This window comes from Sorex araneus, chromosome 1, assembly GCF_027595985.1.
Source record: "Sorex araneus isolate mSorAra2 chromosome 1, mSorAra2.pri, whole genome shotgun sequence".
Taxonomy (NCBI): Eukaryota; Metazoa; Chordata; class Mammalia; order Eulipotyphla; family Soricidae; genus Sorex; species Sorex araneus.
Window position 1 is genome coordinate 438,345,275 of NC_073302.1, and position 15,298 is coordinate 438,360,572.

The 15,298-nt window shown below is 42.1% G+C and overlaps 1 protein-coding gene across 3 annotated transcripts in view; it reads right to left on the reverse strand.

The window, feature by feature from the left end:
- The window catches only part of BRAF (B-Raf proto-oncogene, serine/threonine kinase), a 158,241-nt gene that overhangs the window by 71,607 nt on the left and 71,336 nt on the right, over positions 1-15,298 (reverse strand). For all 3 annotated transcript variants that reach the window (XM_055124025.1, XM_055124026.1, XM_055124027.1), the window contains exons 2-3: positions 14,115-14,216; positions 11,693-11,956 (exon numbers count right to left, since the gene is read on the reverse strand). In XM_055124025.1, coding sequence (XP_054980000.1) covers positions 11,693-11,956; positions 14,115-14,216 — 366 coding nt within the window. The remainder of the gene's footprint in view (positions 1-11,692; positions 11,957-14,114; positions 14,217-15,298) is intronic.

The following is a 15,298-nucleotide window of genomic DNA, read 5'->3' on the forward strand; positions in this document are numbered from 1 at the left end:
AAGAAGGTCTTTGTAACTATGATGAAAAAACTGTTTGAAGTCAGAAGGGGGGCGGGGGAGGAAAGGGGAATGAGAGAGTGGAGGACTAGAGTTCAATCCCGAGCATCTTACATGGTCCCCCGAGCCCCGCCAGGAGTGATCCCAGAGTGCAGATGCAGAAGTAAGCCCTAAGCATCTACAAATGTGACCCCAAAATAACAACAAAAAAGCAAGAAAAAAATTAAAGTGAACTACGTAAAACTAAAAACCATTTTAGATGGCAAAATCTATACCTCCTAAGCAAACACAAAGGACAACTGAAGGGCCGGAGCAGCAGTACACAGGGCGTGCAGCCAACCATCTGGTGTCCCAGATGGTCCCTCAGGCCCTCCGGGAGTGACCCCTGAGAACAGAGCCAGGAACAAGCCCTGGGCACGGCCAGGTATAGGCCCTCCCCAAAAACCAAACAACAAAAGTGTTTAGAAAACATTTAGACCAAGCCAAATAAAATCCATCTACATGATCATGTATGTTTTTAAAGAGACTATAAATCATCCTTTATCACTGGGTTCATAGTCATTCACTATATTTTTGGAGGTATTTGAGACTTTCCACATAAAATGTTTTCTTAAACCCAAGATAAGAAATCCTTTCAATATGCAGGTAACCATCAAACTGATAATACCTTTAATTATCTGAGGCAGTGCATTTCCAAGTTTCCGTTCTCTTTCTTTTGGTAGGAAGCCACACCCAGTGGCACCCAGGTACCCAGATACACCCCTTCGCCCTGAGTCGCCTGAAGGACCATACATACAAAGTGCTGGGGGTCAAACTGAGATTGGGCGCACGCAAGGCAAGTGCCATTATCTCCTGTCTATGGCCCTCTTATACTATCATTTTTAACAATGCGAATGTTAAATGATACTACCTAACTGATGTACTGAGATCTTGTATAAACCTGCAACAATATTCATGCCCATACATATTAGAACACAAATGTAAACTGGTAGCTACTGATTTTTTAAAATGGCTATTAACTGTCACAGGTATTATTTACAGCACAGAGATGGGGGCCACATCCAGTGGTGCTTGGGGATCACTCCCGGTGGGGTTCAGGGGACCGATGTGGTACTGGGGATCAAACCCAAGCTGGCCCAATACAAGGAAAGCACCTTACCTGCTGTACTATCTCTCGAGTCCCATAGAGATATTAAAATGGAAAAAAAAAAAGGATTGACTATGCTAGAAAACCTTCATAAAGGCAACTTTATAATTAATTGTAATGCTTAAGTCTATATTTAACTGACAAAGAACCAGTAATTGCTAGAGTTATTAATGTTGAAAATCTTAATAACTTATTAAATTACTGGTTCCTTTCTGGGGGGGAGTAAGCTGACAGTGCTCAGAGCTTATTCCTGGCTCTGAGCTTAGGGATTACTCCTGGTGGGCTCAGAAGACCATCAGGGTGCCCAGGATCAAATCCAGGTCAGATGAACACTTACAAGGCAAATGCCTTACCCCACTGGATAATCGCTCTGGTCCCATGAATTACTGGTTTTAATTAAATCGAAATAAAAGTTTATTATCTTCTTTGTATTCCAAGGGGAAAACTAATCTAGCAATGATTTTTCTAAAAGTCCTCTGGCTGTTGGCAAACATTATGAACATCTACTCCGGGGAGGACAGCAGCCTTGCAAACACGTGTCTGCTCCTCGGTGCCACTCACTCGCAGGGGAAGGTTAGAGCAGCCCAGGACCTGCCCGGTGAGTGTGTGCAACTTCAGCATGCAATGCCTGGGCAGGGGTGACAGCAGAATAGGGGAGGTGCTTGCTCTGCAAGTGGCCGACACAGATGCGATCCCCAACACTCACCATGGTCCCCCTAAGCCGCACTAGGAGTGATCTGAGTGCAGTCGGATGTAAGCCCTGAGAATCGCCAGGCTGTGGCCCCCAAAGCAAATAATAACAACAAAAGTATGCAATTCCTGGTGAACAACACAACTAGAAACATGTTCAAATGCTCTGGTAGGGAGTGAACCCTCCCCTGGGAACACGGGAGCACCACAACCAGAATGCAGACGAGGACCACAGGCAAAGGAATGTCACCCCCAACAGGAACAGAGACTGGGCAAGCACTGCATCACTGTAACCCCCAGGAGCACCACTGCTGTGACACCCCCAGCCCCGCCCATGTCACTGAGCAGCAACAAAGGCAAGGGACAAAGAAAACCCTAAATAAACCCCGTGTTTAAAATATACACAGGGGGCTGGAGCAATAGCACATCTGGTAGGGCGTTTGTCTTGCACGTGGCCGACCCAGGTTCGATTCCCAGCATTCCATATGGTTCCCTGAGCACCGCCAGGAGTGATTCCTGAGTGCAGAGCCAGGAGTAACCCCTGTGCGTTGCCAGGTGTGACCCAAAAACCAAAAAAAATAAAGTAAAATAAAATAAAATAAAATATACACGGCATAAAATCTGCCCCCTGGGACTGGGTGGAAGACAGTCCGCAGCTGTATCTGAACAGGGTTTGACAGAGCCCACATGATCCCTGGGTGTGGCAGGGCCCAGCCCTCAAGGCCTCTAGGACACCCACCCTATGGTTCCCCAAGCACTGACAGGATTGACCCTGAAAAACCTGGGCTCTTGCTCACCACTTCTGGTGTGGTCCCAACACCTCCGTCCCCCAAATCCTCAGTGCCATCATTTTTAGCAAAAACACTTCGGAGAAGACAACTATCAACTAGAGTTTTAAATTTTTGTTGACACCTGTAAGTTCTGCTTATTTTCTATTTAAGATTATACAGTTTAAAAGATTTTATTTCATTAAAGCATCATGATTACAAAGTTATTCATAGCTGAGTTTTAGACATACACAGTTCCATGATCGATCCCACCACCAGGGTCAATTTCCCTTCACCAATATTCCCAGATTCCCTCTCGTACCCGTCCAACACCCCAGCATGCCATCTTGATGGGCACCTTTTTCAGTTCAGTTGTTATTTGTGTTGCTGACTCTGGTTTGGGAATTTTGCTCTATCGTTCCTTTTTTTTTTTTTTTGCTTTTTGGGTCACGCCCGGCAATTCACAGGGGTTACTTCTGGCTCTGTAGTCAGGAATTACCCCTAGTAGTGCTCAGGGGACCATATGGGATGCTGGGAATCGAACCCAGGTCGGCCACATGCAAGGCAAACGCCCTACCCGCTGTGCTACCGCTCCAGCCCCTCTATCATTCCTTAACACCACTGCTGTGGCTGAATCCTCGGGACTTCTACTGTTAAGCCCTCCTCCCCACCTCCACCCCCTGCCCCATTGCTTCTCACCTGTCTTTCCTCCCCTTCCCCTCAATTTTCTTTCCTTCTCCTCCTTATACTCTGGAGTCAAGGGTGATCTAGTCACTCCCACCCACCCCTTAAAACATTGCATTCTCACATCCAGTTGCTCCAAATATCACATATAAGTGATACCATCCTGTGTCTATCCTTCCTCTTCAGGCTTGCTTCATTTAACATGGTATCTTCCAGTTCCATTCATGTTGCAGCAAACTGCATGATTTCATCATTCCTTATAGCTGCATAGTATTCCATTACGTATATATACTATGTCTTCATGACCCACTTATCTGTCGTGAGACATCTAGGTAGATTCCAAATCTTACTATTATACAATGAATAATGCTGTGCATATGTTCTTTTGAATGACTGTTTTTCTGTCCTGGGGATTATACAATTTAAAATTTTAAAGGCCTATATTTTCTTCCATGTACTTATCAATTTCCAAAAGCAAAACTCCTTGGTTATATGGCAACTCAATTCTGAGTTTACTGAGTCCCCTTCATACTCTTTTCTACAGGGGATGGACCAAACAACACTCTCACAGCAGTGGATGAGTTCCTTTTTTTAACCACATCCCCACTAAGATGGATTGTTTCCAGTATTTTGGCATGTGCCATTCTCACTGGTGTAAGATTTGGATTTTTCTAATATTATGTTGTAAGAATTTTTTCATGTGTCTGTTGACCATCTGCGGGTCCTCCTCAGAGAAGTGTCTGTTCATTTTCTCTTCCCATTCTTTTTTAAAATGGGGCTTTTATATTTTTGTTGTTGATCTTTGGCAATACTTTCTATATTCTGGCTATCAATCCTTTATCTGATATGTTGAGTGCAAATATTTTCTCCCATTCAGGTAGCTGTCTTTTTTAAAGCCCATTTTTCTTTGCCACACAGACACTTAATTTGATGTAGTTCCATTTGTTTTGAGTTTGTAGCCTTTGTCCATGGCATCATACCACTGAAGACTTCTTTGAAGTTGAGGTCTAAGAGCATTCTGCCTGTATGTTCCTCCATATACTCGATAGATTCAGGTCTCAAGGTCTTTGATCCACTACGAGTTGACTTTTGTGTCAGGTGTGAATATGGATCCTGCTTTAATTTCTTACACATGGTTTATTCAGTTTTTCCAACCATTTGTTGAAGAGTGTCTTTATTCCGAATGTTCTCAGCTACTTTGTTAAAAATTAGCTGACCACACATTTGGGGATTTGTCCCTGAACATTCTATTCTGACCCACTGGTCAGAGAGTGTCCTTATTCCATGCTGATTTGATCACTATGATTTTATAGTAGAGACTCAAGTCAGGTAATAAGGTGCCTTCTAGTTTCTTATTTCTCAGTATGGTATTGGCTACTTGTTTTTTTTTTTTGATTCGTTCAGTTTCGGGCCACAGTGAGTGATGCTCAGGGGTTACTCTTGGCTCTGGAACCAGGAATTGCTTCTGGTGTGGCTCAGAAGACCATATGGGATGCTGGGGATTGAGCCTGGGTCGGCCATCTGCTGGGCAATCACCCTACCAGTTGTACCCTCTCTCTGGTCCCTGTTTTTTTTTTTTTTTTTTATGATTACATACAAACTTTATAAGTGACTATTTTGAGTCCTTTCAGAATGTTGTCAGAATTTGGATAGGGACTGCACTGAATCCATACACAGTTTAGGTAGGAGGGTCATTTTGACAATATAAATTCTTCCAATCCATGAGCATTTTTCTTATACTTTACCTTCTCTATAGTGTTCATGCTCCCCCCTCCCACCCCCAAGAGTTTTTATTGCGACACCACTATTTACAAAGTTGTTCATAATAGAGCTGACATACAACATTCTGCAATCAATCCCACCCCCCAGTCTCCCCTTTCCACCACCAATATCCCCAGGTTCTCTCCACCCCGCGGACCTACCCTCGTGACAGATGTATAACAAATTTACCACATATTACTATAAGAGAATAAATTAATACAAGTCAACCTGTGGTGATGAACTGCTGTTTTTAAGCTTTCTTAATCTAGCAGAGGACAACCACGTGCATCATTAGCGAGTGCTCTACTCAGTGTCACGTGACGGGAAGTTTCTCCTTTTTTTTTTTTAAATAAATTTATTTATTGAATCACCGTGAGAGCAGTTACAAAGCTTTCAGGTTTAAGTCTTGGTCATACAATGATCAAACACTCATACCATCACCAGTGTACATTTTCCACCACCAAAAACCCCAGTGTGCCCCCCATTCCACCCCCTCCCCCTACCTGTGTGGCAGGTAACTTCCACATTATTCTCTCTGTACTTCGGTTACATTCAATATTTTGACACCAGTCCCACCATTTTTAGAATTTCCCCCAAACACTCAGACCTGCCGAAAAGGCAACATTAGACAATCTGTTTTCTATTGTTGATAATGAATAGCATATGATGCGGCCATGCGCTCTTGAAATTCTGAAATTTTAATAATTAAGCCTGGAGAGATTTCTGCCAAAAGCCTCTGGGTTCCAAGATTCGTTTGTGTGTCTCTGGGATCATGGTTGTTAAGGAGCTTAAGCAGCAGCCTGAGGGGCCCTTTGTAGGCGGCTTCTCGGCGGGGTCTTGTCGGGGCGGGGGAGGAGAAGAAGCGTCTCCACCCCTATCCATGAGGCCCTACGAGTCTCGTCACTGCTGGCCCGTACCTGACTGTCCAAAGGGTTCTGGAAGATGGCGGCCACCAGGCTGTCAGGGGGAATAGGCGGTCTCCTGTTCTTTAAAGGAGCTTTTGTTTTTTGTTTTGCCTTGAATGAAACTTGAAACACCATGATTTTAAAAGTCGTTCACAATACAGTTGTTTCAGGTGTATCATATTCTAACACCGGTCCCTCCACCAATGTGCCCTTCCTTCCATCAATGTCCCCAGTTTCCTGCCCACCCCTCAAGCCTGATCCCTTAGCAGGCACAAAATCATTTCCTTTACATTACAACATGTATCTCGCGATGGTGTTGCTAAAGTCATGGCCTGAGAATTTACTGAACTGTCGGGTGCGAGTTGAGCTTTCTGTGTTCTTGTTTTCATTCACGAGCTTGGTGGGCTACTCCTCAGTTTTCCCATCTAATTTTCTAAGCTTCCTCTGGGTGGTCATTTCTGCGACATTTGGAGGTGCTGTGCAACCCCAGGCTGCAGGAGCTTTGGAGCAGGGTCAATCAGCTGCTGGGGTCTCTCGGCAGCTCTGTGGGGGCAGCTGAGAAGCTGGGCCAATTCTCTGGCAGCAGCAGAGGCTGGATGTGGTGGGTGCGCGGTGCACTGGGCCAGTGGCAGGGCCAGAGGCAGGGCGGGGGCTTGATCCGCCCAAGAGATCTGGGCCTGGTGGTAGCCGGGCCTACCTGGAGTAACTCGGCTGTAGGTGTCTCTCCCCGGTTGTTATGAAGCTCAGCTGTTTCTAACGCTCTTTTAATGCTTCTTGAAAAACTGGCTTCAAGGCTAGTAATTCCCTCAACTATTGCCTGTCCATGAAGCTCGGTATCATTCCTTCAAATACGAACGAAATCCAGCTGTACAGAGTATTTCTTGGTGAGGTGTTTATTTTGCTGTTTTTGTACTATATCCTTCCATACTCTTCTGGCTCTTATTTGATAGATCTGCTCTACGTCTACTGGGCTTTCCTTTGTATCTAAGTTCCTTTTTTGATCTTGCTACATTCAATATTCTGTCTCTGGATTTTTGTCATTTTGGTAGAACGTGTCCTGAAGTTTTCCTAATTAGATCTACTTTTACTGGGACCCTTCAGGCATCTTGAATCTTGGTGCCTTGTAATCCTCAACTCTAAAAAATTAGATAATTTCTTCAATATCTTCATCAGATTTGCCTTTAGGGACGCTGATAATTCTCATATTGTTCTTCTTCAACTCATGCCATAGCTCTCTGGTATGCTTTTCTTTTCAGGCAATTTTCCACCTTCTGCTGTTTTCCTAGTGGTTTCTTCCTTTTCATCTTGGAGTTTGATTTTTTTTTTCTTAGTTTCTGTTATTCTACTATTCAGAGTGTGTATTGACTTTTTTTTTTTTAAATGTAGGAGTACAGCTATTTATTCAGTCACTGATTAAGCTGACTGAAGCAGGCATGAACTCCACACACTACTTTAAAAATTTTTTTTAATTGAATATTCATGAGATAGACCATTACAAAGCTGTTCATGGTCGGATTTTAGTCATACAATGATCCAACACCCATCCCTCCACCAGTGTACATTTCCCAACACCAATGTTCCCTCTTTCTCTCCCATTATTTTCCAAATACCCTACCTCCCACTCCCAGCCTCCTTCTATGGGAGGCACTTTTCTCCTTTTCCTTTTGTGCATTATGGCTTGCAATACAGGTACTAAAAGGTTATTACGTTTATTCAGGGTGTTCAGTATTTTTATTTTCTTTTTGGGTCACACCCAGAGAGGCACAGGGGTTACTCCTGGCTCTGCACTCAGGAATTACTCCTGGTGGTGCCTGGGGGACCATATGGGATGCTGGGAATCGAATCCGGCTTGGCTGCATGCAAGGCAAACACCCTACCCGCTGTACTATCGCTCCAGCTCCCAATGTTCAGTATTTTTTATCGAGACAGTAAGGCTGGAGTAGCTTTTTAATAGGGTGGTAGCTTTGGGATGTGGATATGACTGACAAAGCTTCTGGAAGTACAGGGAGGTGGGGAGAGGTAGTGTATCCAGATCCCGAGAAAGCCTGGAGATTTCAGTCACAAAACCCCAATTACCCAAATTTTCAGCAGATTATATCTCGGTGAGTCCGTACTGAGATGGTGGAGTCAGGCCGAGGGCATGGCGGTGCTTTTGAATTGTGGAAGCAAGTAGCAGCTGGGGGCTCTGCTTGGGCAGGCACCAGGCTAACCCACTCCGATTTACCACGGTCTGTTCAGTCTTGCATGGGGCTTTTGAAATATTTTGAGATTTACTTATGAGTCTCTGAGGCAAGGCCAGCAGAAGACCTTACATGGTGGTACTGGAGTTCGTTCATGGGGGTGACTGCCGGCGCTCCCAGGAGTGGGAAGTGGAAGTAGGTCTATTGACTGTTAAAAAATATCACCACATTCTTCACTTTTGACTGTTGTAGTTTTTCTCATTTTGACTCTCATACTTTCTTGTGCTTTGCTGACTCCTTGTGCTACTGTTTTGTTGAACTCCTCATCATTTGTCACTAAAGACACCGTGGGAGGATTTACTGGCATTGTCTATATCGTCAATGATCCTGTTTTCACTCCTTGAGCTTCGTGGGCTTCTACCTGTTTTCCCCATGGTTCCCTAGCGTTCCTGCTTTGTTGGGGATGAAGTTTTCTAGTTTCCCACCCTGGAAGATACCGAGGGATTAAGCTGAAGGTTGCTCTCGGTCTTCTCTGGAATGGTGCAGCAGCAAGCAGAAGGGCACCAAGAGCTGTGATGTGGGCCCTGGGGCAGGGCAGGTGTGGAGGCTGCTGAGACGCACCCGGTAAGGAAGGGCTCTGCCTCCTGTTCCGGAGTAGGCCCAGTGCCATCAGCCGGAGGCGAGCCTCACCTGAGAAGGGGGGCCACCAGGCAGATGGTTTTTTAAAATGCTTTAACTCACTAATGCCGACTGCTTCACCGTGCACTGTGGAAAGGGATTCCGAACCTGTCAGAGGGATAATACCTGTGAACCCCATGAGACGAACTAAGGGAGGGCTTCCCTCTGCTTCTACCCTGTGCCCGAGCACCATCACCATTCCTGAACTGGTTTTACTAAGCTAACTTTCTTTTTCCTTTTCTTCATTTTGGGAGTCATACAAAATGGTACTTGAGGGATCAAGCCATGACAATGATCAAATATGTACCATCTCCAGCATATAAAGCTTGTTTTGCAAGCAATTTGGCCAGGTGAGCTATCTCTTTGGCCCTAGATCAACTTCCTGACAACGCAGTGGTGTAACTCTGAACCTAACACTAGAATGAGAAGTAGTTAGGAATTCACAAGGGAATTAAGCTTTACTTTAAGCATGGGCAGAGACAAGATAGGTTTCATTGTCATTTCTGAATGCTGGTGAATACATTTTCTTCTAGTTTACGCTTCTGCTGAAGGGAAGAGCTTTGTACAAATATAAGAGTATCAACTATCTTCAGTGGCTGGAGGGCCAGTCTTGGTGCCTCACACACTGACTCATACGCCTTGGCTGCAAGGAGTTACAAACCCACCCGAGTCACTGGCAGTCACTCCAGTGCAGGGCAGCAAACCATCTCCAGGAAGAATGAGCACTACCAGTGCTGACTGAAGAAATTAAAAATAATTAACTTCACATGTACTTGAAAATGAAAACTAAGTATTTCATTACCATCCCATGAAACCATATAAGTAATTGTAAGTATTTTTAATAATTTTATTATAAGTAATTATAAAAATTACTTATATGGGTGTGTTCTTTATTAAGTCCACAGAAATACCTGATACCCTCGAAGAGCACGTACTACCCATAATAATTCTGTAGATTTCCTTGCTGTGAAAGTTAAGAATGCGCTACTCTATAGGTTGATACTAATGGCCACCAATCAAAGATCATTCACACAAGAAAAATATTAAGCATACCAAACCCCCAACATTTAGTGGGGATGTAGCTCAGTGATAAGAGCATATGGTTCACATGTATGAAATCCTAGTATAATAACAAGCACCACACAGACAACATAATAAAATGCAACAACAAAATTATAATTTTATCGTAAAACTGAATAGTGATTTCGCAAGTGTTGGAGGTTGGGTTTTTCTTGCTCCCCCCTCAGGGAGTTTAGGTTTATTACCCCCACAACACTGCCCCTGAGGCATTCCCAATTCCATTAAGCACTAATAATCCTATACTGCTTTTCTCTTCCCTTGCAAGTCACTTGCATGGTTTAGCAATGTCTTTTTTGTATAGACCCAGGAAGACAGTTCATGCTATGCTTTGTAACATGGGAGTTAACTGACTCCAGACTAATATTTACTCCTGGGCATCCATATTTACTTGACTTAAGCCTCAGTTGCCTTTAGTTTCTAGCACTCCAAAAGCAGGCTCCTGACGAAGGGACTGGATGGACCTAGGGCAAGATGTAAGCTACCTTGGCAATGAAAAGGGGACAAGCTAAGCACCATAAGTATGTAAGTTAAGAGCATGGTTATGGACAAATTCTGTCATGACCCCAAAAGAAGTAACCAAATAAGGACCCTGCTGGGGTGAGGAAAGAGTAACCTGGCCTGAGGACTATAGTCTAGGATATATAGTGAGATGTCCCCAGGAAGAACCAACCTTTAAGCTTAATATATCTCTTACTGTGTTCATACGAAATAACTACAAGCATTATAAGAAGTAAATTTATTATGATTGTTTAAATGGATTACTAGCCGAGGAAAGGAGAAAGCAATACAACCTGCATGGGATCCTGCTCTTGAGCTGATCTCTTAGTAACTAAATCTGGAGAGCTGAACCCTCAGATGAGATTTTGTCCTTGAGTTAATCCCCTAGAACTTCCCCTGAAGGAGTGGCTTTACCTCTGCTTGTTGTTATGACAATGTTCAACCCCACCTATGTGTAGCCCCACCCTTCATGATTTCCATATAATTATGCTGTTATATAGAAGGGAAAGATGGGACTTTAGAGACTTTGAGAACTAAGAGGAAGATAAGGACTAGGAGAAGATTTTGAGGTCTAGAAGGAGTCCAGGATGGTAGAACTAGGACGACTGGGACTATGACCAAAACTACAACTGTGCAGAGATCACACTACGCTGGGGAGGAGAGAGCAGTAAACTGAGTACCGATCAGCGTGGGGCCTTGTTTCTCCATCACTGTCGTCTGGCCTGGGGAGGTGGCTTCTGGCCACCAAACGCTCGAGTCCCATGTGTACCCCCATGCCTTTTCTTTGGAACTCACACTCAAGGGCAAAGAATCCCTCTTACCGAAGATGTTACACAACAAATAAAGCACAAATCTTGAAATTTTGACTTTACTATTACATTTGAATGTGGTTCAAGTTTGGTAGATAGGATGAAATGTCAAATTTGACATTAAAGATAATAAAATTTGTTTCAATTAAGAAACACTGACAGGGGCTGGAGCAATAGCACAGCGGGTAGGGCGCTTGCCTTGCACACAGCCGACCGAGGCCGACCCAGGTTCAATTCCCAGCATCCCATATGGTCCCCTGAGCACCGCCAGGAGTAATTCCTGAGTGCAGAGCCAGGAGTAACCCCTGTGCATCGCCAGGTGTGACCCAAAAAGAAAAAAAAAAAAAAAAAAGAAACACTGACATTGGCACCATATAAATGTCTTTCCCATATGTGCCTGCATTGCCACTGAGTATGAAATGATATGATATTCCAAATTCAACTTCTGGTATTTCTGAAAAGACAGCGGCAATGAAGACACAAAGAACTGACTCACCACTGTCCTCTGTTTGTTGGGCAGGAAGACTCTAACAATAGGTTTCTGTGGTGACTTGGGGTTGCTCCGGGATACATCTGTGGGATTTTGAAAAACTGATAGAGATGAAGGTAGCACTGAAAGGCTAGAGGAGGAAGAAGATGTAACAGTATCCGTTGATGCTGAACTAGAAACAGAAAAATCAGTTCCATTCCCCAGGGATTCCAACAACTGTTGTTCTCTTTGTTGGAGGGCATCTAGCTTGCTGGTGTATTCTTCATAGGCCTATGAAACAAAGAAAACTTACATTGAATCTGAACTTTCTTCTAACAGTGATGAAAGGAAACATGAAATTCAAAATTTTGACTATAATCTCATTATAATTTAGCAAAGAAATTATAAGTTACAAAGTAGCTGGAAGTACCACAAACTTTTGATCTTTAAAGTGATCAATCTTTTGGTATAAGATATACTGAGAAAAGGAAATATGAATATTCTACACATCATTGTGGGTACATGTGCCTCTTTCCCCATCAAATATTGCTTAGAGACAGAATTCTATTTGAATATAAATATATAAAGAAGAGACAGAGGAAACAATCTTGTGTGCTGTGACAAGTGAATATGTACCTATAGTGATTTAGCAGATAGTCCAAAAAATAAGATATTACTAGAAAGCACAAAGATGAATATATAATATATGATATCTGGGGAAAAAAATTCTATTTGAAAAGGTATTTTACTAAGTTAACAATTTTAAAAGAACCTTGAAAACAGAATGGTATTCTAAGTGATGAACAAACTGGAAAACAGTTGGGTAGTTCTTCAGAATAAAAATATAGTTACAACACAAAATAATTCCATCTCTAGACCTATAACTGAGAGAAGTAAAAAAAATCTACACAAATATTTGCATTTAGCTGTTCATAGTAGTTTTAAAGAAAATGTAGTTAATCCAAATGTCCATCAAATGATACACTGAAAAACAAAATGATACATTCATATGATAGAATTATCAGTTCATATACACACATAAGAATGAAGAACTGATACATGTTTTAGCATAAGAAAACACTGTGCTATGTGAAAATGTCTAGTCACAAAAGATCACATTGAGTATGATTGTGTTTATCTGAAATATCCAGACAGGCAAATAAACAGAGATAGAAAAGATAGATGAATGGTGTGTTATCCGTATCCTTAATTACCACATGTTTGATATCATTCTCATCTTACAATGAGGTAAAGCAGTAGAGGGGGGGTTAGGTTACTTGTCTGCAGAAATTAAGGTCCAACAAGAACTGAGATATTTAAGGTTCATGTGGACTGCATGACTCATCTTAACCTCCATATTACAATGCCTTCTACAGAGAGAGTGTGTAGTGTGAGACTGGTGAATAAAAATCTATAAAGTGAATGGTATAACCTATATGGTACAGTTTGCTGTATAGTCAGACAAAACTCAAACAATGAAAAGCCTGAAGAGTGTGTATAAGTGTGTGTGTGAGCATGCATGGGGCGGGGGGGTGGGGGTAGAAGGTGGGTATGGCAGTGAAACAACACAACGGCATCACATCAAAGTGAAGATGAGGTGCGGTATGACGGGGAGTCTTCCAAGACCATGGAGATGGCTGGCAGAAAAGCTGCTGGCTATTTTGTCTAATTCAGACTTAACAAAGACTTTTTTGCTCCTGGCTTTGTGCTCGGGGGTCACTGCTGGTGATGCTGTGGAACCATATGGTACACAAGATTTTATTTTCCTTTAGAGGGAGGAGGGCATGGGGCACACTTGGCAATGCTCAGGGGTTATTCCTGGCTCCGCGCTGAGGGGACCATATGAGACTTCGGGGATGGAACCCAGATGAGCCGTGTTCAAGGCAAGTGCCCTCCCTACTGTACTCTCTCCGGCCCTTCCAAGAGTTTTCATTGGGCCTATTTGCCTCCTTCATTTGTCCTCAGACATACAAGAGAAACAGAGAGCATGGGCCATTAGAATACAGACAAGTGGGTTCAGAGGTGTGAACAACAATGTTAAGTTAAACAACAATGTTAAGTGATTTAAAGTACTGTAAAATAAAAATTCTCTTTTTTTTCAAGGGACCAACATCCTTAATTTGTCTTGGGGGGGGAAAGGACGACTCACAAAGGCCTCCTCTCTGAATACAACTAGCTTGCTGACTTCCACAAAAACAATGAATGCTTTCTCGCTCCTTCCTAATATTTTTTGCTAATTTTTTGAAGTTTATATATGACTTTTCCAAACTATATAATACTATATATCTTAGGATATACTTAGAAGATTAAGTATGAAAATAAAGGCAAAGTCATTATTCTTCCATATCTATTTTGTCCCTAAGACAACAAATATTATCAGTTCAAATGCTTATCTAAGTTCTTTTTATTTTCTTTCAAAATTACTACCAAATGATTCTCAAAGACTTACCTCCAGATAGATCGATGGTGGATTATGTTCCCCACCAAATTTGTCCAATAGGGCCTCTATATGTTCCTGTGTCAACTTAATCATTTGCTTGATATTCCATACCTGAAAAATATAAAAATTTAAATAAAAATCATTTAGAATGAGAAACTTTAATATTTTCATTAAAATCTTCAGTAACTGCCTGTGTTCTTTGAAAGCCATAGCTCAGAAACCATAGAGATCATTTAGTATAGTGATTTTTCCTGATTATTAAACATCTCATCTTAAAATGTTTTTAAAAATACAATATATGTCTCAACTATAAATGGCTCAAATGATAAAGATTAAGGAAGAATAATGAAAATCTCTCCTTCCCCACATTCCTGTCCCTGTCAAAAGTGCTGGGGCCAGAACAATAGTACAACAAGTAGGGTGCTTGCTTTGCATGCAACTGACCGTGGTTCCATCTCATCATCCAAACCCCACCAGGAGTGATCCCTGAGCACAGAGTGAGGAGTAAGTCCTGAATAACAGCTGGATGTGAATGAAAGGATACCCCACAAAAGAAGAAAGTGCTATTTATAGTTTGAGGCATATACTTTTAGTACTTCATAGGAAAAAATAATTTTATGTATATACAAATATAAAACATACAAGAACATAAATATTACAACACCTCCTTATTCAATGTAACATGCTTCTGAATTTGCTCCATGTCATCACCTGGGTTTTATTCCTTTAAAAAAAGCTATGCGTATAAAGGACTGTATTTAGCATGGATACATTCCCTTTTTGATACTGCAACAACACTGCCATTATAATAATCTTTAAAGCTCAATGGAAATCTGAATTTATGGGACAAAGACCATTTTAGGAGAATCAAGATCTGTTTGAGAACCAATTTTCTCCTCCTCTTCTAAAATCACTATGTTGGAACTTTTCATTTATTTAAAAACAAAACATCAAAGTTCCTGTGCATGTCAAATCCTACTGAGGTGTACTGTCTGCAATGCACAACTCCAAATTATTTAATGAATAAATGAGAAAAATTTCAAGAGAAAAGGGAGGAAAAAAATACCTAATTTTATCACTTAAAAAAAAATTCTTGGCAAGGCTCTATGTCTTACCCTTTCAGACAGTACAGAATTCAGATCTCCAGGGGATATAATACAGGCACACATGAACATGCTTAGTTTAAGAAAAGA